The sequence below is a fragment of the Rhinoderma darwinii genome, chromosome 5, assembly GCF_050947455.1.
Source record: "Rhinoderma darwinii isolate aRhiDar2 chromosome 5, aRhiDar2.hap1, whole genome shotgun sequence".
Classification (NCBI taxonomy): Eukaryota; Metazoa; Chordata; class Amphibia; order Anura; family Rhinodermatidae; genus Rhinoderma; species Rhinoderma darwinii.
In genome coordinates, this window is record NC_134691.1 from 104,941,200 (window position 1) to 104,965,104 (window position 23,905).

Below are 23,905 nucleotides of genomic sequence, written 5' to 3' on the forward strand. Positions count from 1 at the left end.
TAGGGGACTTCAACCAGGCAGCCATAACAACCATTGCCACCCCGCGATTGCATTGCGGGGGGCGCGATGAGCTGTTAGAGGGGGTCGCCCCCCTCTTTCTAACGATTTAAATGCTGCGATCGCTATTGACTGTGGCATTTAATGCGTTAAACAAGCTGGATCGAGCTCGTTACTCTGAAGTGTCGGCTGTAACATACAGCCGACACCGGCATCGTGTGGAGTGGGTTCACTCCGTGAGCCCGTTCCATACTTCCCCTACCCGACTTTGGCGTATGGATATGACAAATGTTGGGAAGGGGTTAATTGGGCTCTTTGTTGTGGTGTCTACAGTTTGTAATGTAGTTTGTGTAGCTGTGTGGTTTTTAGGTTCCATGCTGTGCAACTGATTTACAAAGGTTTAAAGGGTAACTAAACCTTTAAAAAACTTTTAACATGTCATAGTGACATGTCAGAAGTTTTGATCGGCGGGGGTCCAAGCACTGAGACTCCCACCGATCGCTAAAACAGGGCGGCCGAAGGGCTTGGGTGAGCAATGTGCCGCTTCTTTTTTGATCGGCTTTCCTCTGAGCTGTGTAAAAAGTTGTTTTAAAAGTATGGTTACCCTTTAACACCACTAAAGCCTGGTGTAGTTCAGTAGCTATGGTGTATTCCTCAGTAGATATGCACAGTCTTGAGGAAGTTGGGACACACTACACCTTCCATTTAAAAAGATCTTGGGATTTAGAATATGCACCTCAGTGTGTAAATTCAAGTTTCTAATCTTCATTCACACTCAACATTCATTTTAGGGCAGAGTAGGAAGGAGTAAAAAAAACAGAGGGGAAATAGAGAGAAGAAAAAAAAAAGAGAGAGGAAAGAAGGGAGAAGAAAAAAAATAGAGAGAAAATTAATGAAATACTTGAATATCTTACCCATACAGGAAATTACAAGTAACTTTGTACATGAGGATCTAAGAGCACTGTGAAGGACATTTTAACACATACTGGAAAGCTGTTCAGTGGTACGTCAGAATTACTAAATGTGCCCTATTTTATTAATTGTACTGATCCCTAGTTACAGCCTGCATTATGATCCAGAGCTGCATTCATAATTCTGAAGGCTTTGAGAGCTGAAATCTCCCAGACACAGACTATATAGTAAGCAAGAATTTAAAGAGAATGGTTGTTTTCGGCTATGGCTTTATTTGGCTAAACATGTTGCATAAAAATCAGGCATGTTAATGTATGGCTGCCAACATATAAAACATGTAATACATACTTTATAGCAAAAGATGGAATACTTGTAATGTAGACGAATGTGGAACAAAGGACATCATATTTTTTTGTCTGTTTCTACAGGGGGAATATGAAATACTTATTTGCATTGATGATATATCTACTGCATTTGAAACCTAAGCAAAGTGCACCAACATCAACAGATTTAGAGGATATCAAAGGTAATAGAATCATTCCAATTCCACAGCCATCAGCATGATTGTTCATGTTAAAATTTCAACTAATACTTGGCCCACTTGGTACATCAGATATGACAGTTTTGGCCCCTCATATAATTAAAAAAAACACACTGGTGTGTGTTAAAACGTTAAAAAACAAACTACTTAGTCTTCATGTCCTGTCCTGGTGTTGTCTTCCTGCCCGCCACTGATGAATAGATGAGTTTGTGCAGCAAAAAGGTGAGGGGATGGCGGCGCTCCTCCGAGACTATATATGAGGTGGTGAGGTGTAGATCGCCAGCTGCCACCCACTGCAGTCCCTTGGTGTTAAATCCTTAGTACCTGGGACAAGGTATGTGTAGAAAGGTAAGAAAAAATGCAGTCTAGACACGGGCATCGGCGCCAGGCTGAAGAAGATCAGGAACGGAGTCAGGTAAGTATGATCAAGGAGATCTTTTATTCAGAAGACGACGCGTTTCAGGACCGGACAGGTCCCTTCGTCAGGTCAGTATACAATAGTTGCACGTGTAGTTTGCTCATACATGTAGTAAAAAAAACGGGATGGATGTATCTTCTGAAATTCAACCCTGCACAATGTTAGTAACACAAATATCTAGAGAAATAAATAGTAAATTAGAATACAGTAAAACTAGGCAAGCTTATGTAGTAGTTATAGCCAGGGAGCGGAGGTAACGAGCGGGATGCTGACTGAGGGTGAGTCGCGGTGGCTGGCATGGCGGCTGACTGTGACACATAATATTTGCTGCTGTTTGGCCAGCATACATATAGCTTGAAAATTGGAAGTGATACAGAAAGTATATCAGAAAATGTTAAAACTTTTCATTATACAATGCATAATAAGCTTTATTTTCTGAAACTTAAATTTTAATTTTTCTTTTTTTGCGTAGCGCTTTCCAAACTTGGAGAGGAGTATGTGGAACAAGAAATAAGGAAAGCCTTATTGGGTGTGAAACAAATGAAGAAAATTATGGAAAAAAATGAAGAAAACCATGAAAATATTCTGAAATCTCTCAAGAAAACTAAAGAAGAAAATCAGGTAGAGAACAATAAGTCTATATTTACAGTATATAGGAAAACGTATTAAAGTTATCATAAATATCTGGGTGACTCTATCCAGGGGTGATTAAACATTATTCAAATTTTTTTTATTTTTTTCACGAGTCAGGAAATATTATAAATTAATTCTAATTTATAATATTTCCCATTGCTGGTCACTAGATGGAGCTATTCCCAAAATTGCAGCATTGCATGTGGTAAAGCAACCACATTGCTTTATGCTGCAAAATTGGGTAAAAAGCCCTCGCTCTAGTGAGCTCTCAGCATCCCCCCCCCTCCTTTATCCTGGCTAGTGCCGGGATAAACGAGGGGTTTGAACGGTCTAACCTCCTACACTGTGTGTCGCCATTTTTTGAGCTAACACACAGTGTAGTAGGTTTACATACAGTAGTAAACGTACACAAACATACATAGAAATCTCTTACCTGCTCCTGCCGCCGCGGCTCCCTCCGGCCCGTCCGCTCCGTCTGCTGCCGCTGGTCCAAGTGCACAAGTCCGGAAGCCGCGACCGGAAGTAGTAATCTTACTGTCCGGCCGCGACTTCCGGTCCACAGGAAAATGGCGCCGGACGGCGCGCATTTCAAATTGGACTGTGTGGGAGCAGCACATGTGCAGTTCCCACACAGACGGCGTACATGTTAGTGGATGGAACGGGCCCCGTTCGCAGTCCCTATGGGACTGTGGCTGCCGTATTCCATGTCTGCATGTGTCGTTAATCGACACATACAGAAATGGAAAAAAAAATGGCAGCCCCCATAGGGAAGAAAAAGTGTAAAAATAAGAAAAAGTAAAACACAAACACACAAATAAATATAAACGTTTTTAATAAAGCACTAACATCTTTAACATATTAAAAAAAAAATTGTGATGACACTGTTCCTTTAAGTTGCCCTCCTTTAAATGGTATCCTAGGCAACTGCCTTCTATGCCTACCCCTTGTCCCGGCTCGACAATATTTATCTTATCTTTACATTGTGAGGAAGCAAAAGGGGTAATTCTGGAGGGTAAGTACAATTCCTCTGCATAGTCTAGAGAAGTGTAAATCTGAATATACACATTAGGGAAAAAGTGTCCGCAATTGGATTTCGGGTATATTGAGCGATCCTTGTTCTAAAATTTAGGACTATAATGCCAAGTGTGGGTAAGAGTGAACCCCTATTTTCTTTGCGGCTTTCTTGTTTGGTGCTGTCTTGAAATAAGGACTATAATTTTTGTTGATGTGAAGACTTGCTAAACTGCCTGTTCTCAGAAAGCAAGATTCTATAATAGACTATCATCCACAATTTCCCCAGTTGGTAGAAGCTGATCACAGGTGGAGGAGCACTTTAACCTTGTGATCCTTCATAGACTTCTATACGCTGGATACCACGTGCATAGGTAAATCTAATCCTGGAAGACTTAAAATCTCATTTTTCTCCCTCCTGGCACCATAAGCTTTCTTTAGGAAATAGCATGGGTTTCAAAATGCAGCCCCACCACCCTAATTCACTGAAGTTCTGCATTATAGCTGTCAAATCGACAATCACTCTCTTAAAGAGGCTCTGTCACCAGATTTTCAAATCCCTATCTCCTATTGCAGGTGATCGGCGCTGCAATGTAGATAACAGTAACGTTTTTCTTTTTCAAAAACGAGCATTTTTGGCCAATTATGAGCATTTTTATATTTATGCAAATGACCTTTCTTATGGACAACTGGGCGTTTTTAATCTTATTTCCAACTGGGCATGTATTGTGTTCGTTACATCTGGGTGTGTTTACTTGTTTTACTAGCTGGGCGTTGTGAATGGAAGTGTATGATGCTGACGAATCAGCATCATCCACTACTCTTCGTTACCACCCAGCTTCTGGCAGTGCACAGACACACAGCGTGTCCTCGCGAGATCACGCTGTGACGTCACTCACTTCCTCCCACAGGAACTTCATCGCGTCGGACGAGCGAGGACACGCTGTGTGTCTGTGAACTGCCAGAAGCTGGGTGGTAACGAAGAGAAGTGGATGATGCTGATTCGTCAGCATCATACACTTCCATTCACAACGCCCAGCTAGTAAAACAAGTAAACACACCCAGATGTAATGAACACAATACACGCCCAGTTGGAAATAAGATTAAAAACGCCCAGTTGTCCATAAGAAAGGCTCATTTGCATAAATATAAAAATGCTCATAACGTGGCCAAAAATGCTCGTTTTTGAAAAAGAAAACCGTTACTGTCAGGGTATGTGCACACACACTAATTACGTCCGGAATTGACGGACGTATTTTGGCCGCAAGTCCCGGACCGAACACAGTGCAAGGAGCCGGGCTCCTAGCATCATACTTATGTACGATGCTAGAAGTCCCTGCCTCGCTGCAGGACAACTGTCCCGTACTGTAAACATGATTATACTACGGGACAGTTGTCCTGCAGCAAGGCAGGGACTCCTAGTGTCGTACATAAGTATGATGCTAGGAGCCCGGCTCCTTGCACTGTGTTCGGTCCGGGACTTGCGGCCGAAATACGTCCGTCAATTACGGACGTAATTAGTGTGTGTGCACATACCCTTATCTACATTGCAGCGCCGATCACCTGCAATAGGAGATAGGGATTTGAAAATCTGGTGACAGAGCCTCTTTAAATGACCTTGTTTCCCTATGTTCCCACAAACCCATAGCGTTCTTATTTATAATGCCGACAATGCAAAACCAGCATTCACTGAATTCGAGTACTTGTACTCTCTGAATTAACCCGAGTGTTATTTCCATCTCAGACATTTATGGCATATGCACAGGTCTGGGACCCGCACCTATATCCAGAATGGGGGTCACACGCTGGGTGCTGATTCTAGGCAGGGACTACGTGAAGTGGTGGCCACGCATGCGGGTCGCTCTCTTCATCATGTTCTATGGGAGTTACGGAAACAGCCATTGCAGTATCATGAAATGATATCCTAGTGCCTATTCAAACTGCATTTTACCTCCGGCATAAGCGTCCGATGTATGCCACTGTAAAGGCTGTGTGTCGGAACGTACATGTTGTCGAGTGGATTAATTATGACCTCTGGAATGAAAATGTGATGTCATAGAATTATGAAATCTTGTCTCGACATTTTTAAAAATCACATATGTAACAATATGTAAGTAACTGATGATGACAGAATTATGTGACCTCTTCCTAGACATTATGACATCACATATGTTACAGTATGTAAGCTGATGATTATGATGTCATAGAATTTGTTTTAATAACATTTTAATTAACATTTCTAACAAATTGGCACAGTGTGGGGCCACCTTATACTCCTATCCCTCATCCCGGCCCTTGCTATGTGTGTTATTTAGACTTATTAGGCTGGGTTCACACGAACATGTTACGTCCGTAATTGACGGAACGTATGTCGGCCGCAAGTCCTGGACCGAACACACTGCAGGGAGCCGGGCTCCTAGCATCATAGTTATGTACGACGCTAGGAGTCCCTGCCTCTCCGTGGAACTACTGTCCAGTACTGAAAACATGATTACAGTACGGGACAGTTGTCCTGCAGCGAGGCAGGGACTCCTAGTATCGTACATAACTATGATGCTAGGAGCCCGGCTCCCTGCAGTGTGCTCGGTCCGGGATTAGCGGCCGAAATATGTTCCGTCCATTACGGACGTACGGACGTAACATGCTCGTGTGAACCCAGCCTAAGTGATCATAATGAAGAATATTTCTTCATATTCTTAAAATCCCAGTTATATTAAAATATATTTTTCACATTTCTAACATCACTTCTTACAGAGGTCCAGTTATTACATTGTTCAGAACATAATGAGAAGTTTGAGCAGCGGGATTGGAATTAATAACACATTTAGACAATCTGCTTATCAGGGGTTTGAATCCAGAAAATCAACAAGTACTTTTTTGCCAAAATGTCCCATGCAGTATAATATGTGCACCCAGTAAGCGATGATCCTAGTTAGATTTCAACTTACAGTATTTGTTTGTAAATGTCAAAAGAAATGGAATGTTTATTAACTAGCTGACATTACGATCACGAGTGTTCTTGTACCAGGCGGCTCGTGAGTCTTTCAGCATGGTTTTCTTGGAACAGATTTTATTTAAATAGGTAACTCAGTCGACTGCTTTAAAGTATCACAGTTTGATTACACTTCCAGTGTAGACGCTTAAAGTAAACAACCATTAAATGAGAACATTCCCACTGGGATGTATTTTTAAATAAATACATTCAATTAACTATACAGTACTAATCGTCCACTTCACTTTTTATGCTTCCCGTACAGCTGCTCACTACAGGGATCAGCCTGAAATAAACCATGAGGAATTAGAAATATGTGCTTATATTTTATATTGATAGCTTGTAATAGCAAAGACAAGTAAAACGTCAACTAAGATGCTTATTTGTTAAGGAAATGCAGTATACAATGTTAATATTGTCTGCAAATAGATAGGAACTGATGTTTCCATAATGTCAGAATTGTCTCATTCCAAAATTCCAATGGACAGGTTATTGTATAAAAATATAAAAGAAATATATATTTATATCACACATAATGATTAGTTCATATGTATATATATATATATATATATATATATATATATATATATATATATATATATATATATATATATATACATACATATATATATATATATATATATATATATATATATATATATATATATATATATATGGTGATCAAGCCAGAGTCATAACTAGGATTTCTTTGACCAGAGGCAAAGATTCAGTTCACTGCCTTAGCCCTTTATCTAAATACCCTGGCCATGGTCAAGTGGCACCCAGAAATTGGGGAATGTGCCACACCGTCTATACCCCTGAAATAATTTGACCTTTACCATGGCCGGCCTTAGGATTAATGGCGCCCCGTGCAAAATCATCTTTTGGCGCCCCAAACCCATCATTAAAAAAACACAGTGCCCCATAAAAAAATTATAATGCCCCTTTAGTGCCTCTATACAGTATAATAATAATATTTAATAATATAATATATCACAACCCCTTCAAGGACACAGTATTTTGTCCTCTAATTGTTCCCACAGTATTATGCCCCCTGTAGTACCCCTACACAGTATAATGGTCACTTAGTGCCCCCCCCCCACAGTATAGTGCCCCCCTGTAGATTTTGCCATACAGCCTCCCTGTAGACAGTGCCATAATCCCACACCTCCTCCTTGTAGATTGTGCCATACAGCCCCCCCCACCTCCCCCTTGTAGACAGTGCCATACAGTCCCCCACCTCCCCCTTGTAAACAGTGCCCCCAAACAAAAACAAAAATTGTACTCACCTAGGCCCCGTTCCCACGTCGAACTGAGCTGCTCCACCACGGGATCCCTGCCTATGCCGGCGTGATCCTGTCGCCTAGTACAGCGTTTCCCAACCTTTTCGGACTGGAGGCAGCACTGGAAAAATAGAATTTCCTCAGGGCACCCCTATCAAAAATTGTTTTGAGAAAGACAGAAAACGGCTAAAAAAAAAAAAAGCACCACACTCGTAGGATATGTTTACACACGTTTTTTTTAAGGCAAAAAAAATCTGCCTCAAAATTCCTTCAGGAAGTGACAGCGTTGTTTGACCTTTTTTTGTGTGTTTTTTCTTAAGCCGTTGAAGCTAATGCAAAAGACGCAAGCAAAAAAGCTCCAAACGAGCACCGCAGGTATTTTCTGCCTCCTATTAATTTCAATTGGAGGTCAGAGGCAGAAACCACTTGAAGACCATCAGCCCCCCACTCACAGTAAAATGACCATCAGCCCGCCACTCACAGTAAAATGACCATCAGCCCCCCACTCACAGTAAAATGACCATCAGCCCACCACTCACAGATTCCCCCTGTAGGTAGTGCCACACAGCCCCTTGTAGGTAGCACCACACAGCCCCTTGTAGGTAGCGCCACACAGCCCCCTTGTAGGTAGCGCCACACAGCCCCCTTGTAGGTAGTGCCACACAGCCCCCTTGTAGGTAGCGCCACACAGCCCCCTTGTAGATAGCGACACACAGCCCCCTTTTAGATAACGCCACACAGCCCCCTTGTGGACAGCGCCACACAGCCCCCTTGTAGATAGCGCCACACAGCCCCCTTGTAGATAGCGTCACACAGCCCACTGTAGAGAGCGCCACATAGCCCCCAGTAGAGAGTGCTACACAGCCCCCTGTAGACAGTGCCACACAGCCCCCTGTAGAGAGTGCCACACAGCCCCCTGTAGAGAGTACCACACAGCCCCCTGGTAGGGAGGACCACACAGCCCCCTGGTAGGGAGTGCCATACAGCCCCCTGGTAGGGAGTGCCACACAGCCCACAGCCCCCTTGTTGGTAGTGCCACACAGACCACAGCCCCCTTGTAGGTAGTGCCACACAGCCTACAGCCCCCTTGTAGGTAGTGCCACATAGCCCATAACCCCCTTGTAGATAGCAAACCCCCCCCCTTCCTGTAGATAGCGCCACTGTAGCTCCCTGAAGGAGCGGAATCCCCGTGTGGCCGGGGATTCCGCTCCTGGAGCGCTCCTTGATGTTTCTGTTCATATATGGAGAGTGACATCAGGGGAAACTCCTGGAGCGGAATCCCCGTCCAATCCTGTCGCCTGTGTCCATTTATGGACAGTGACGTCATTGGCTTCTCCTGGAGTGAAATCCCCGGTCACAGCGTCTGCAACGCCGTGGACGGGGATTTCGCTTCAGGAGTTTCCCCTGATGTCACTGTCCATATATGGTCCAGTTTGTAGGCCAAATGATCTGACAGATTCTTTTTAACATTATGACATCCTAAATGTAACAGTATGTTAGCAGCTACAGATAATTTTGGTCTCATAGAATTATTGACCTCTACCTGGACATCATAACATAAGCAGCTGCTGATGACTGTGATGTCATATAATCATGTGACTGTTGCCTGGACAATATGACGTTGCATTTGTAACTGTTAGGCCTCGTGCACACTTCAGACACCGTTTTCACGGTCGTTTTTGACGGACCCGTGTGCCCGTTTTAGCGGCCGTGTGCACTCCCGTGTGCACTCAGTGTTTCCTTTTCTGAGCGCCGAGCATGGTACTGTCCAGGGTGCTGAAAGAGTTAATGGGCTGCACTGATTGGCGGTAACTCTTTCAGCACCCTGGACAGTACCATGCTCGGCGCTCAGAAAATACAATTATAATGAAATAAAAAAAAATAATAATAAGTTCATACTTACTTTCCTCCTGTCCGGCCTCCAGCGATGACGTTTCATCCATGTCACCGCTGCAGCCAATCACAGGCTGTAGTGGCGGTCACGCACGTCAGGATGACGTCAGGAGGCCGGCCTCCAGGGATGACGCTTCATCCCACGTGACCGCCTAAGCAGCCAATCACAGGCTGCAGCGGCCTCTGCAGCCAATCACAGGCTGCCGCGTCAGAAAGGAAGGTCGGACTGGAGGAAGAAGAAGGACTCGTCACCAAGACAACGACCGGGTACGTATGACCTGATTTTTATTTTATTTTTAATCAGCAGCCTCTTTTCTCTATCAGTGATTGATAGAGACAAGTGCCTGCCGATTAGTGTAATATTTCTGTAATGTTTTTCTGCCCGCCCGGCCGTTGCTAGGCAACGGCTCCGTCACACACGGACGGCACACGGATGCCTTCCGTGTGCCTTCAGTTTTTTTGACGGCCCCATTGACTTGCATGGGCCTCACGGTCACGGAATCTCGGACCAAAGTAGGTCATACTCTACTTTGGATCGGAACGGAGCAACGGGACCGTCAAAAAAACTGAAGTGTGCATTGCCCCATTGAAATGAATGAGTCAGTGTGCTAGCCGTCAGAAAAACGGCTAGCACCCTGAAGGAAAAAACTGAAGTGGGCATGGGGCCTAAGTAGTTGATGATGATTATGGTGTCATAGAATTATGTGACCTGTTCCTGGATATTACTACATCACATATGTAAAAATATGTAATAAGCTGATGATGATTGTGACGTCATAGAATTATGTGACTATTGCCTGGACAATATGAAATTACATATGCAGCAGTATATAAGTGGATGATGATGGTGTCATAGAATTATGTGACTTCTTGCTGGGTATTATGACATCACATACATAACAACAGTATGTAAGCAGCTGATGATTGTGATGTCATAGAAATATGTGACCTGGACAAAGGTCACAGTATGTACGCAGATGTTGATGATTGTGAACTCATGGAATTGCATGACCTTTGCATGGCTATTATGATATCACATACTGTATGTTCCAATATGTAAGCTGCTGATTATGATGTCATAGAATGTGACTTCTATCTGGATATTATGACATCACATATGTAGCAACTGTAGCAGCTGTGACATCATTCTAATATCTTTCAAATAATTTGATCTTTTCCTAGGCATTATGACATCACATGTAATTATGTAAATATCTGATGATTATAATCTCACGGATTCAGGCTCAGTTTACTTTACCTTTTTATATAATAGTTGGAGGCAAACAACTAATCCCATTGTTGTGACAATCAGTTTTACCCTTTTTATTTTTTTCACCTCAAAATTGTAATTTAAAAAAAAAGAATTTTCAACATTTTAACCTGTCTGTTAGGAAACGTCCATCCCTTTAAGATTGGCACGACTACTAGTCTAGTTTCTGGACGGCTCTGTTTTTTGTTGCAGAGTCTCCCACTTCTCTGTCTTTCTTCCTATCAGATTGAAGGGTGGAGTATTTAAATCTGGTTTGGTTCTGTCTTCTTTGCTTGTGATTTTCCTTGCTTCCATGTGTTTGAGCAAGCTCCTAATTATACCCTGTACCTTTGACTATTTGAACTTTTGGAACTGGACCCTGGCTTGTCTCTGGATTTAGCCCTTGCTTACTGGTTTGGACTTTCTGTTCCCGGCTTGTTTTGACCTCTGCACTTCCTGATATCCTCTAGCTTTGTGATTTGAACTTTCTGTTTACCCTCTTGCTGTCTTGTTATCTGTTCTGCTATTGCCTGCATTGCACCTCTCTTCCAACACTGAATTCTGTTAATGCAACCTGAGTTCTATGCAGCCAAATCCAACCTGCCTTGCGGTGGGCTCTGGTGAACATCATGGAGTCGCCTTAGATTCTGCTGATCAGAGGTGTGACGGATTTGAGGTAGAGAATTTACTTGCATGCTTATTCTGAACAGTCTCCAGCTGCCTTTGGGGAATCGCTCACATAGCAATTCCATCAACTTTCACTCTGGGAATTGCTCAACTAGTGATTCCATAACACTGTCCATACTGTTACAGCATATTACACCCCTGTCCTATCAAATGTAAATATTCTATAAAGAATTAGTCTACATAAAAAATTGAGTAGCTTAATTTCATCTCATTAAAATTTGAATGCAATTTTACAGCTTATAGACAGATATTTATTCATAGTTCACACGTAGTGTAAATACTGCAGATTTTCCAGAATGTATTTCATTGTGGAAAATCCACAGCATATTACGGTAGCTGCTAAGTGGAATCTGAGCAAATGTCATCCACACGCTGCGTAAAAAACAGCCGAAAAAACGTTCAGAAATTGACATGGTGTGTTTTTTCATCTGCAGCATGTCAACTTATGCTGCGGAATTGCTGGTTTTCTGTTGTGATTTTTTTCCCATTGAATTCAATGGGGAGGTAAAACAAAAAGCAGATGTTGCGATTTTTGAATGGTCCTGCCAAACGTAACCACAGAATACAGTGTGAATTTAGCCTAAACTTGTTTTGTCTTTTGGTCATTAAAAGGAAATTCTAGTACTGAGATATGAGTGCCTTGCAATAGCTAAATTTCAAATGTGGTGCAGAAATTCCGCTGCATTTACAGTAGCAGCAAAGTGAATGAGATTTAGAAAATCTCATGCCCACGCTGAGGGAAAAAAAAATGCAGCGTAAACATTAATGAATTGACCTGCGTTGCGAAATTTAAATCTGCAGCATGTCAATTTATCCTGTGTTTTCGTTGATTTTCTGGTGCGAGTTTTCCTCATTGAATTCAATGGGAATGCAAAACCTGAAACAGAAAGCCAAGTGCTGCGACTTTTGTTGCGGAATCACAGTGATCCTGAAAAAAATCACAAATCATAAATAATAAGACTTACCCAGAACTCTCTCTTTCTTCCTGCAATCCGGCCTCCTGGAATGACGTTTCATCCCATTTGACCGTTGCAGCCAATCACAGGCTGCAGTGTCACATGGCCTGCAATGTCATCTTAGGAGGCCAGACTACGCGCCGAAAAGAGGGAGGGGGTAAGTATGAACGTTTTTTTTCTCCAGCGGAAATTCCGTTAGAAAACAGGCACCACAATGTGGTGCGGTTTTTCGAACGGAAGGTGCTGCGGTTTCCAGGTCAGATACGCTGTGCAGTTTTTACACACAGTATCCGACCCGTAGGAACCAAGCCTAAGGGTCAGTTCACATGCTGCATAAATACTGCAGATTTCAATTGAATTCAATGGGGAGGTTAAAACCCGCAAAAATATAGCCGATGTTGCGTTTTTTGCGACGGAATCGCAGCGATTCTGCTGCAAGAAACGCAACTCAGAAAAAAATAAATCTTATACTTACCCAGAAGTCTTTGTTTCTCTACCTCCAGGCCAGCCTCCTGGGATGATGTTTCATCCCATATGACCGCTGCAGCCAATCACATTTCATCTCAGGAGGTCGGCCTGCTAGTAGGCCGGCTAAATGCTGCAGTTTTCCACAGCGGACATTCCCGGCAAAAAACTGCACCACAGTTTGGTGCGGTTTTTTGTCTGGTATTCCCTGCGGCGCACATGGCAGATACGCTGCGTGCTTTTACTGTGTGAACATAGCCTTACAATAGTAAAGTTGTATGACTAATAATACACTGTATTATTAACAGGAGGCTATGAGGCTCGTTGATGACATTAATGAAAAGCTTAATGAAGCCGAAAGACAATGCAAACAATCACTAGAAACCGAGTGGGAAGGATGTAAAGTTTGCCTTGAATGGTCTTGCAATACATTTTTCACAAACAGCTGTTCCCAGTATGATTTGCAGACATTTGTTGTCAAGGTAAGACCAGGATGGATATAATCACACACGTGTTTTTTTTATGCTTTTTTGCCGTGCATCCAAGAAACGCATGGGTTTTTCAGTGCGATTTTCGGATGCATGGCAAAAACGCACAGTGTGAATACACCCTGCCACTTGGTGCTGTTGCCGCTATTCTTCATTTTGTGTTTTTGTGGTGTGCTTACGGAAAGCACCCTTTTTTAATAGCGAATAAAAGCTGAAATAATGTGAATAAAAGCTTAAATAATGCAAATAAAAGCTTTATTTCAGTGCCCACTGTAACCAAAATGTTATATCCGTTTTTCCAGCAGTGGCTATTTGTTACTTTTTGAGAAGTGTGTATTTACACAAGCAGGTTTTGTGGTGATTTTTGCCGTAATTATTGATTATCACGTGTCCGATTTCAAATGGATTTCTCCACAGATTCTGAGCTGAAATCCAAGGAAAATCCGATTAGAATTTGCATTCCATCTATGTGCATGGTATCTTTGCAACCCCCTGTTCACATGCAACATAAATGTTTTATGCAGACTTCTGTCAGCACTGTGGAATAAAGTTAGCCATGGAAATAAGTAGCATGCTACCGCTTAGGCTGGATTCACACGAGCACATTACGCCCATAATGGACGGAACGTAATTCGGCCGCAAGTCCCGGACCGAACACACTGCAGGGGGCCGAACTCCTAGCATCATAGTTATGTACGACGCTAGGAGTCCCCCTGCCTCTCCGTGGAATTACTGTCCCGTACTGAAAACATGATTACAGTACGGGACAGTTGTCCTGCAGCGAGGCAGGGACTCCTAGTATCGTACATAACTATGATGCTAGGAGCCCGGCTCCCTGCAGTGTGCTCGGTCCGGGACTTGCGGCCGAAATACGTTCCGTCCATTGCGGACGTAATGTGCTCGTGTGAATCCAGCCTTATGTTCGTGGATTGTACACTGAAAAGTTGAGGATTAGCCCTACTGAATGATAATGGGGCCAATATTCGTGCGGAACTGCTGCACACGCACACTGAAGCACATCCGTGGCAGGATTGCATCAGCTTTTTGCTGCGGATCATGAAGTAATTATGTTTTGGATTTGCAATATGAAAATCTGACACATGTAAAAAGTAAGTCTGCAACTGAACAAACACCTGGGCAACACTGGGTATAGTCTCTCCCATCTACAAAAGCCTGTAACAACTATAAAGTAGTCATAGATCTCTGGCTGTGCCGCAATATTAATGCCCTCCTAGCACAGTCGCTCTTTTTTTTTTTTTTAGAACGGCCTGACCTGGGCAGATTAAGGGTAAGTTCACATATAGAGTAAATACTGCAAATTTTACGCAGACTAATACAGTAGCAGCAGAGTGGATGAGATTTGAACAAATCTCATCCACACGCTGCGTAAAATATAGCCGAAAAAATTTGAATTATAAGGGAAAAAAAGCTCAGAAATTGACCTGCGGTGCAATTTTGATTCCACAGCATTTCAATTGTATTTGTGTAAGGTTTTCCCCATTTAATTCAATGGGGAGGTAAAAACCCGCAACAAATAGCACATGTTGCGATTTTTGCGACGGAAAAGTAGCAAAAATGTTTGAGAAAAAAAAATTCTTATACTTACCCAGATTTCTGCGATTCTTCATCCAGGCCAGCCTCCTGGTATGACGTTACATCCCATGTGACCGCTGCAGCCCATCACAGGCTGTAGCGGTCACATGGGATAAAACGTCATCCCAGGAGGCCGGGCTGCAGGACGCCAGAGGGTAAGTATGTGCATTTTTTTTTTCTCTTCTCTATTCCACAGTAGAGATTCCGGACAAAAAACTGCACCACAATTCCCTGCGGCCGCCAGGGCGGATATTTTGTGTACGCAGCGTATCCGCCCTGTATAAACTTACCCTAAGGGCTTATTCAGACGAACGGGATATACGTCCGTGCAACGCGCGTGATTTTCACGCGCGTCGCACGGACCTATATTAGTCTATGGGGCAGTGCAGACAGGTGCGTGATTTTTACGCTGCATGAGTCCGCAGCGAAAAAGTCACGACATGTCCGTTCTTTGGGCGTATTTCGCGCATTACGCACTCATTGAAGTCAATGGGTGCGTGAAAATCACGCATGCCGCACGGAGGCACTTCCGTGGGACAAGCGTGATTAGTGCAACAGCAGTAAGAACTATGAATGAAAACAGAAAAGCACCACGTGCGTTTCTGTTTACAAACATCCAAACGGAGTATCATAATGATGGCGGCTGCGCGAAAAGCACGCAGCCACGCATCATACGGGGCTCCACACGAAGCTGTCAAGTGCCTTTTGCGCGTGCAAAACGCCACGTTTTTTGCGCGCGCAAATGCACAAGCTCGTGTGAATCCGGCTTGAGGGTATGTTCACACGCAGAGTCAAAAACAGCTGAAAATTACACAGCTGTTTTCAGAGAAAACAGCCTCTGATTTTCAGCCGTTTTTTAAGCTGAAAACATTTTTGGGCCGTTTTTTTCTAGACTTTTTGCAGCTGTTTTTCCATTGACACAATGAAAAACAGCTCCAAAAAAGGCTGAAGAAGTGACATGCCCCTTCTTTTTACGGGGCGTTTTTTTTACACGCCGTTTTTTAAAACCAAGGCGTAAAAAACACCCCGTCTGAAGGAAACACAGTTTTTCCTATTGAATTTAATGGGCAGATGTTTGTAGACGTTTAGCTATCTTTTTCAGGCGTGTTTCGAGGCATTTACGCCCCGAAATACACATGAAAACATAGCGTGTGAATATACCCTAAGGGTATGTGCACACACACTAATTACGTCCGTAATTGACGGACGTAATTCGGCCGCAAGTCCCGGACCGAACACAGTGCAGGGAGCCGGGCTCCTAGCATCATACTTATGTACGATGCTAGGAGTCCCTGCCTCGCTGCAGGACAACTGTCCCGTAGTGTAATCATGTTTACAGTACGGGACAGTTGTCCTGCAGCGAGGCAGGGACTTCTAGCATCGTACATAAGTATGATGCTAGGAGCCCGGCTCCTTGCACTGTGTTCGGTCCGGGACTTGCGGCCGAAATACGTCCGTAAATTACGGACGTAATTAGTGTGTGTGCACATACCCTAACAGTTGTGATAGTCTTTAATTATTGAGTTACTTTTTTCCTATATCAATCCTCTTATTGGTACTTTCAATAGAACCTGTCATAGCGTTGTTTGGAGTGTTTAGGCTGGGTAGACACAGTCCAATCTTCTGCTCATTCACAAAGTACAGTAGAAATACCATCTAATTTATAATAATACAACTTCTCCACAAAAACTATGCCAAGGTTAGCTTTATAGTATACAAGTTTAGATTTCGCATTGTGCTTTTTCAATCATGTTTTTGTTTCAAACAGGCTCAACAATTATTTAAAGAGTCGCCACCAATGAGTCTCATTTCTGGAAACACTGAAAAAATATATAAAAGTGAACACTACACGGCTATCCAGCTCAGGCAGAAAGAGGGCTTGTTCAGCCAGCTTACGTCAGACATTAGCAACCTCTTTAATAAAAGCATTGCATTTTTTAGACGCTTTCATAATGGGTTTAATGAATCGTTTCAAAAAATGTTTCTTTCCGACTTGAATCAACTAGACATCAGCACCTCAACTATGACGACTGACAGGGATCCTGTAATCATCTCAGATTATGTTGAACATTGGAATTTTTCAGGACTGCTTCAAAGTTTATATGAATTTGGACAGTCTTTTTTTGAAATTATGACAGATGTTTTTGTCATGATATACAAAAAGTTCAGTGGTGATCCTAAAGATACTTACATACCCCTTCAAGGTAAGTTTTTTATTTTATCAAGAAAAACATATGGGTGCAGTCAGGACGATCAGTCAAACTCTAAATTAAGAAATCAGTATAACAAAAGCCTAGAAATACATGGACGGCACATTGTTATCACAGGTCTGATGAATTGCAATAAAAAAGGAAATTAGATATTATAAAGTGGACATTACAACATGTCGGATGGAGTGGTGTAAAGCACGCTGCCACCACTGGACTCTGAAACAGTGAAAACGTGTTCTGTAGAGTGATGAATCACACTTCTCTACCTGGCAGTCTGATGGACGAGTCTGGGTTTGGCGAATGCCAGGAGTATGTTACCTACCTGACTGCATTGTCCCAACTGTAATGTTTGGTGAAGGAGGGATAATGCTGTGTGGTTGTTTTTCTTGGCTTGGCCTAAGCCCCTTAGTTCCAGTGAAGGGAAATCCTAATGCTTCAGCATACGAAGATATTTTGGAAAATAGTATGATTACAACTTTGTGGGAACAGTTTGGGTAAGGCCTTTTTCTGTTTCAGCATGACTGTGCCCCATTGCACAAAGCAAGGTCTGTGAAGGCATGGTTGGGTGAGTTTGGTGTGGAAGAACTTGACTGGCTCACACAAATCCCTGACCTCAAAACCATCGAACACCTTTGGGATGAACTAGAACGTTGATTGTGAGCCAGGTCCTCTTGTCAAACATCAGTGTCTGACCTTACAAATGCTCTTCTGGATGAATAGGCAAAAAGACGCCGGGGAACAGTAATATGGTGGTGGCGGAAGCAGCCATTACATATGGTTGCAGCCATTACAATGTCTGAGCAAAAGCCTATCTGTTACTCTAAGGCTCTATTCACATGACAGGGTCCAAGTGTCAGCCGATAAAAACGTCCATTTTTGTCCATTTTTCTCAGCCGATTTTGACCCGTTTTGCATCCATTTTTTTACCCTGTCCGTTTTAAAAAACGGATGAATTCCATTTGTACATTTTTTGCCACACACTTCCCTCTGTAGATAATGCCACACACTGCCCTCTGTAGATACTGCCACGGCCCCCCTCTAGGTAGTGCCACACAGCCCCCTGTAGGTAATGCCACACAGCCCCCTGTAGGTAATGCCACACAGCCCCCTGTAGGTAATGCCACACAGTCCCCTGTAGGTAACGCCACACAGCCACCTATACGTAATGCCACACAGCCCCTTTGTAGGTAATGCCACACAGCCCCCTGTAGGTAATGCCACACAGCCCTCCTGTAGGTAGCTCTACACAGCACTCTTTTACATAGCACCCCCCCATCGATGGCACCCCCTACCTTCCTGTAGATAGCACCACTGTACGGGACCGTTCCAGGAGAAGTCCCTGTCTTCAATGTCCATATATGGAGAGTGAAGTCAGGGACTTCTCCTGGAGCGGAAACACCGACCACAACGCTGGGGATTCCACTTCAGAAGTCCCTGACGTCACTGTGTCCATATATGGACAGTGAAGTCAGGGACTTCTCCTGGAGCGGAAACACCGGCCACATCGCTGGGGATTCCGCTTCAGAAGTCCCTAATGTCACTATGTCCATATATGGACAGTGAAGTCAGGGACTTCTCTTGGAGCAGAAACACCGGCCACAGCGCAGGGGATTCAGCTTCAGAAGTCCCTGACGTCACTGTGTCAATATTTGGACAGTGGTTTCAGGGACTTCTCCTGGAGCGGAAACACCGGCCACACCGCCGGGGATTCAGTTTCAGGAGTAGGGGACCGGGCCTAGAGAAGTCCCTGCCGTCGCTGTCCATATATAGACAGTGAAGTCAGGGACTTCTCCTGAAGCGGAATCCCTGGCCATAGCTTCAGCAACACTGTGGCGGGGATTCGGGATTCCGCTCCTACAGGGAGCAAAAAATACCCTCCTCCTCACATGCACTTCGCACTTTGAGGAGGAGAAGAGAGCGAACGAGCAGCAGAAAGCTGGGCCATCAGTCGTGTCACATCCGAGTGACAGCCGTTCTTTACATGGCACCATGGACTTCTATGCGAGCCGGGCGGCCGGGAGAACGGCCGAAAACAGAGCATGTCCTCAAAAAATCGTCAAAAAAATCGGCCGTGTGAATAGCACCATTTGGGGTCTATTGTTCCTACTTCGGCCGTGTGACGGCCGTTCAAAGAACGGCCGTCACATGGCCAGGAATCCCTGTTGTGTGAATAGGGCCTTAAAGACAACAACATATCATAGTTAAATAAACAAGACTTATACATTGCAACAAGAGAAGAACAAATATGATAGTTTAATTAACAAGACGATAGGGACAGATGATAAATTAAAAACCTACAAACATCATGTAAAGATTGGCACCAGTGCAAACACCACATATGCGGCCATGCATTTATCCTAATTTTGCCTCCAACATAGTTTGGGCATTGTCCTCGTGGGATCTGATTCAGATCAAGAAGCTGTTAACAATTAATTTTGCAAAACTATTTTCCTGCTTTTGAATAGTGACTTTACATGTTCTTTAAACACTATGAACATGTGTTATAGAGTCTCCAGTTCACCTGAGATCCATGCCAAGCAAAATATTGTGCAATGAACTTCAAAATGCTTCAGAATGCCCGCTGCTTCAGAAGAGATGTCAGCTATGCTATGAATCTGTGATGAAAGGTATAGTAATTTATTATTGTTTATGAGTGTTTCCAAAGCAAATTATTTTATCAGCCAGTGCCAAATTTGTCTACAATGGCAGATCTAGAGCTCAGGAATTCGAGTTAGGGAGCTGTTGTGTAAAGTGGAATAAAACTCAACTCGAGATTTGCCACTTAATAGATACTTTGTAAATTGTGTCTATTAGGTTGGCTCTTTAACTGGACCAAATTCATTAACAGGGTTTTCTGAAACATCAAGACTCACATCTGTTGGGGTCTGACAGCTGGGACCCCACTGATCTTTGTCATCAATAGATCTTAAAGCAGGACTTCATAAATGCTTGGAAATGTATTAGTGCTTCCCATAGAAATGGAGAAGTCTTAAGGTCCTTTTACATATCGGGCCGTGAAAACGAGTTCTGATTGATAAGACAGCTCGTCGATCGGCGCTCGTTTGGTCCTTTCACAACCAGCAATGATTGTTAATGTATGGGGATGAACGAATGTTACTAAGATCGTTCGTCCCAATACTTTTTCATCATGTCGGCGGTACTTTTCCCTGTTGACTAGCAACCATTTTATTGACCGCATAAACTAGCCGATCAGTCCATGAACGAGCGTTTGCTCATTCATTGGCTGATTGTTGGCCCGTTCTTATAGGACAATGATCGGGAACAAGCATTAGTATGAACGCTCATTTGTCAGATCATTGACCAGTGTAAAAGGGCCTTTACTTGCAAAAACATTGCACTGGATCGTTTAGAACTAATTATATCTTATAACAAATCTTTCCTCTTACCTTGCCTGGGCTCCCTTGGATATCTACAAGTCTGTCCTGATGTGATAGAGCTGCATTTGAAGTCTGAAGCAGCCTTTAGGTTGGTAAATGTATCCAGACAACAATATGAAGATGTTGTACAGCTTGTTCAGCAGCACACAGATGAAATATTTAACCTATTGAGTCAAATGAAAGACAAATTTGGATGGGTCACTGAACATACTAACATTACTTCTGGCACAGACACCTTCTTTAATATAGAAAAGGTAAACCATACAAAATATATTTTACGATAACAGAAAAAAAATCTAGCAATGATTTATCTGATCCCTAGACATTTCCCATATAAATGGATCCAGCTAAGAAAAAAAGTTATAGTATATACACTCCACTATAACCACTCCCTGCTGTTACCCAGACCTTCTATAACTTCTCCATGTCATGGACTTGGCTAGTAAATATAAGGACTTTACAAAATGGTCATGTGAGCATGTGAAACCAGAATGTTATCAGCTTAGGGCTCGCATGGGACAGTGTGAAGAAAGAGATGGCCCTTATTTCTCGACCATTGGGGCAGACATACTAATGTATCTGGAACACGATGTTATCGTAAATTTAGCTAAAATCTGGCACGTCTTGGCGCAGTTTGGCACATTTCTTGTTAAAGAGACTCTGTCACCACATTATAAGTGCCCTGTCTCCTACATAATGTGATCGGCGCTGTAATGTAGGTGACAGTAATGCTTTTTATTTTAAAAAAACGATCTATTTTCACCACTTTATTAGCGATTTTAGATTTATGCTAATGAGTGTCTTAATGCCCAAGTGGGCGTATTTTTACTTTAGACCAAGCGAGCGTTGTACAGAGGAGTGTATGACGCTGACCAATCAGCGTCATGCACTCCTCTCCATTCATTTACTCAGCGCATAGGGATCCTGTTAGATCCTTATGTGCTGTCTTATACTAACACATTAACAATACTGAAGTGTTTAGACAGTGAATAGACATTCCACTGGATGTCTATTTACAATCCCTGCACTTCGTTACTGTATCTGTGGTAGTTACAGCAGAGCAAGCGTAATCTCGTTGTAACCTGTCATCTATAGCGTAATCTTACGAGATTACGCTTGCTCTGCTGTAAGTACCACAGACAGAGTAACGAAGTGCAGAGATTGTGAATAGACATCCCGTGGAATATCTATTCACTGTCTAAACACTTCAGTATTGTTAATGTGTTAGTATAAGACAGAACATAGCGATCTAAAAGGATCCCTATGCACTGACTAAATGAATGGAGAGGAGTGCATGACGCTGATTGGTCAGCATCATACACTCCTCTGTACAACGCCCACTTGGTCTAAAGTAAAAACACGCCCACTTGGGCATTAAGCAACTCATTAGCATAAATCTAAAATCGCTAATAAAGTGGTGAAAATAGAGTTTCTTTTAAAATAAAAAGCATTACTGTCACCTACATTATAGAGCCCATCTCCTTATGTAGGAGATAGGGCACTTATAATGTGGTGACAGAGCCTCTTTAAACTAGATGTTTGCACCTCACTAGTCCCTTTTTTTAAAAGTGTCCCGAAAAAGGGCGTGGCTTAACAAAAAAGGGGGCACAAGGTTTTATCGCAAACCAAACCAATTCAAAGGTAGTATAAGGCCATGTTCAGACGTGGCAGAATTTTTCAGCTGAAAATGTTGCTGCAGATCCTTTGCGAATTTGCAGCAACATTTGGATATTTTTTACAGGTAATTCAGACGTTGTGGATATCACAGTGGACTTATTGCAGATTTCAGCCTTTGCAATGCAAATGCTCAGATCCGCAGTGAAATTCCGCTTCTTCTACGCAACGTCATGAGCATGCTGCTGAGGGAAAATTCTGCACCGCAGCCTGATTTCCGCACAGTTATTTTCTGCAACGTCTGAACTAACTTTCCTAAAAATGTATAGAAAGAAATGGAAAAAACGGCTGCTGCAGAATTCCACTGTCCGCAGCCGAATTCAACAGCAATAAGAAGGAGGAAAGTGTCTAGCAGGTCAAGTAAGATGTGCCAAATTTATCATACAGTATGCACCACTGTGATAAATTTGGTGCGTGTTCTGACTGCCTTGCCACCATTAGGCTATGTTCACACAGAGTATTTTGGGGGAGGAATATCTGCCTCAAAATTCCGTTTGGAACTTTGAGGCAGATTTTCCTCTCCCTGCACGCCGATTTTCGCGCCGTTTTTCGCCCGCGGCCATTGAGCGCTGCGGGCATAAAACAGCGCGAAATACGCTTTCTCTGCCTCCCATTGAAGTCAATGGGAGGTCAGAGGCGGAAGCGCCCGAAGATAGGGCATGTCGCTTCTTTTTCCCGCGAGGCAGTTTTACTGCTCGCGGGAAAAAGACGCCGACGCCTCTCATTGAAATCAATGGGAGGCGTTCTCGGGCCGTTTTTGCCGAGTTTTGCAACGCGGTTTCCGCGTCAAAAAACTCGGCAAAATACTCCGTGTGAACATCCCCTTACACTGTCTAAATCTTAGACTGCATTAGTACATCTGCCCCATTCTATTTAAAATAGCAGTGAGCAATAAATTCATTCCTCTATGCAATATAGTATATTTGCCCCAGCTAAATAAACTCACTAAAATTACTCCTTTTTGGCCTATATCTTGCAGGCCTTTGCTACCTCTATTATTGTTCGTTGGGATATCTGATGATATTATTCAGACGTGTGCTTTTCTTTTTTCCCTTTCAGGTGTCGTTTAGCCCAAACACAGACACAGTTGTAGAAGCAAGAATATTCACATCCACCAATTTTATTATAAAGGTCCCAGCCAATATTGACGTTGATAGCCCTCAGTTCATACAATATATTGTGGATAAAGCATTAGAACATCATAAAAACAATTTTTAAAAGCAACAGATACTCGGTTACTGTATTAGCAATGAAATAAATGAATGCGGAAATTATTCCAGACATGTCAGTAGAACCTTGAATTAGTATAACACGGGCAGTTGTCCAGTTTAAGTTCATCATCATGTATTTATATCAATACATGACGTAGACTGCAGTTTAAAGAGGTTATCCCACCATAACAACTTATCACCTATCCACAGAATAGGTGATAAGTGTTTGATCGCTGGGGATCTCACATGCGTGCTGCCACTTCTTTCATTCTCTATGCGACTGATGGAGTTTGT

The 23,905-nt window shown here is 43.0% G+C and overlaps 1 protein-coding gene across 1 annotated transcript; it reads left to right on the forward strand.

Annotated features, from left to right (window-relative positions):
* The first annotated feature begins 1,344 nt into the window (after positions 1 to 1,344).
* Positions 1,345 to 23,674, forward strand: CLUL1 (clusterin like 1). Its single transcript, XM_075828352.1, has 7 exons — positions 1,345 to 1,435; positions 2,341 to 2,489; positions 13,346 to 13,519; positions 16,887 to 17,322; positions 19,836 to 19,955; positions 20,766 to 20,980; positions 23,460 to 23,674. Exons 1-7 carry the CDS (start codon positions 1,345 to 1,347, stop codon positions 23,616 to 23,618), a joined length of 1,344 nt encoding a protein of 447 aa, XP_075684467.1. The 3' UTR covers positions 23,619 to 23,674.
* Positions 23,675 to 23,905: the final 231 nt, after the last annotated feature.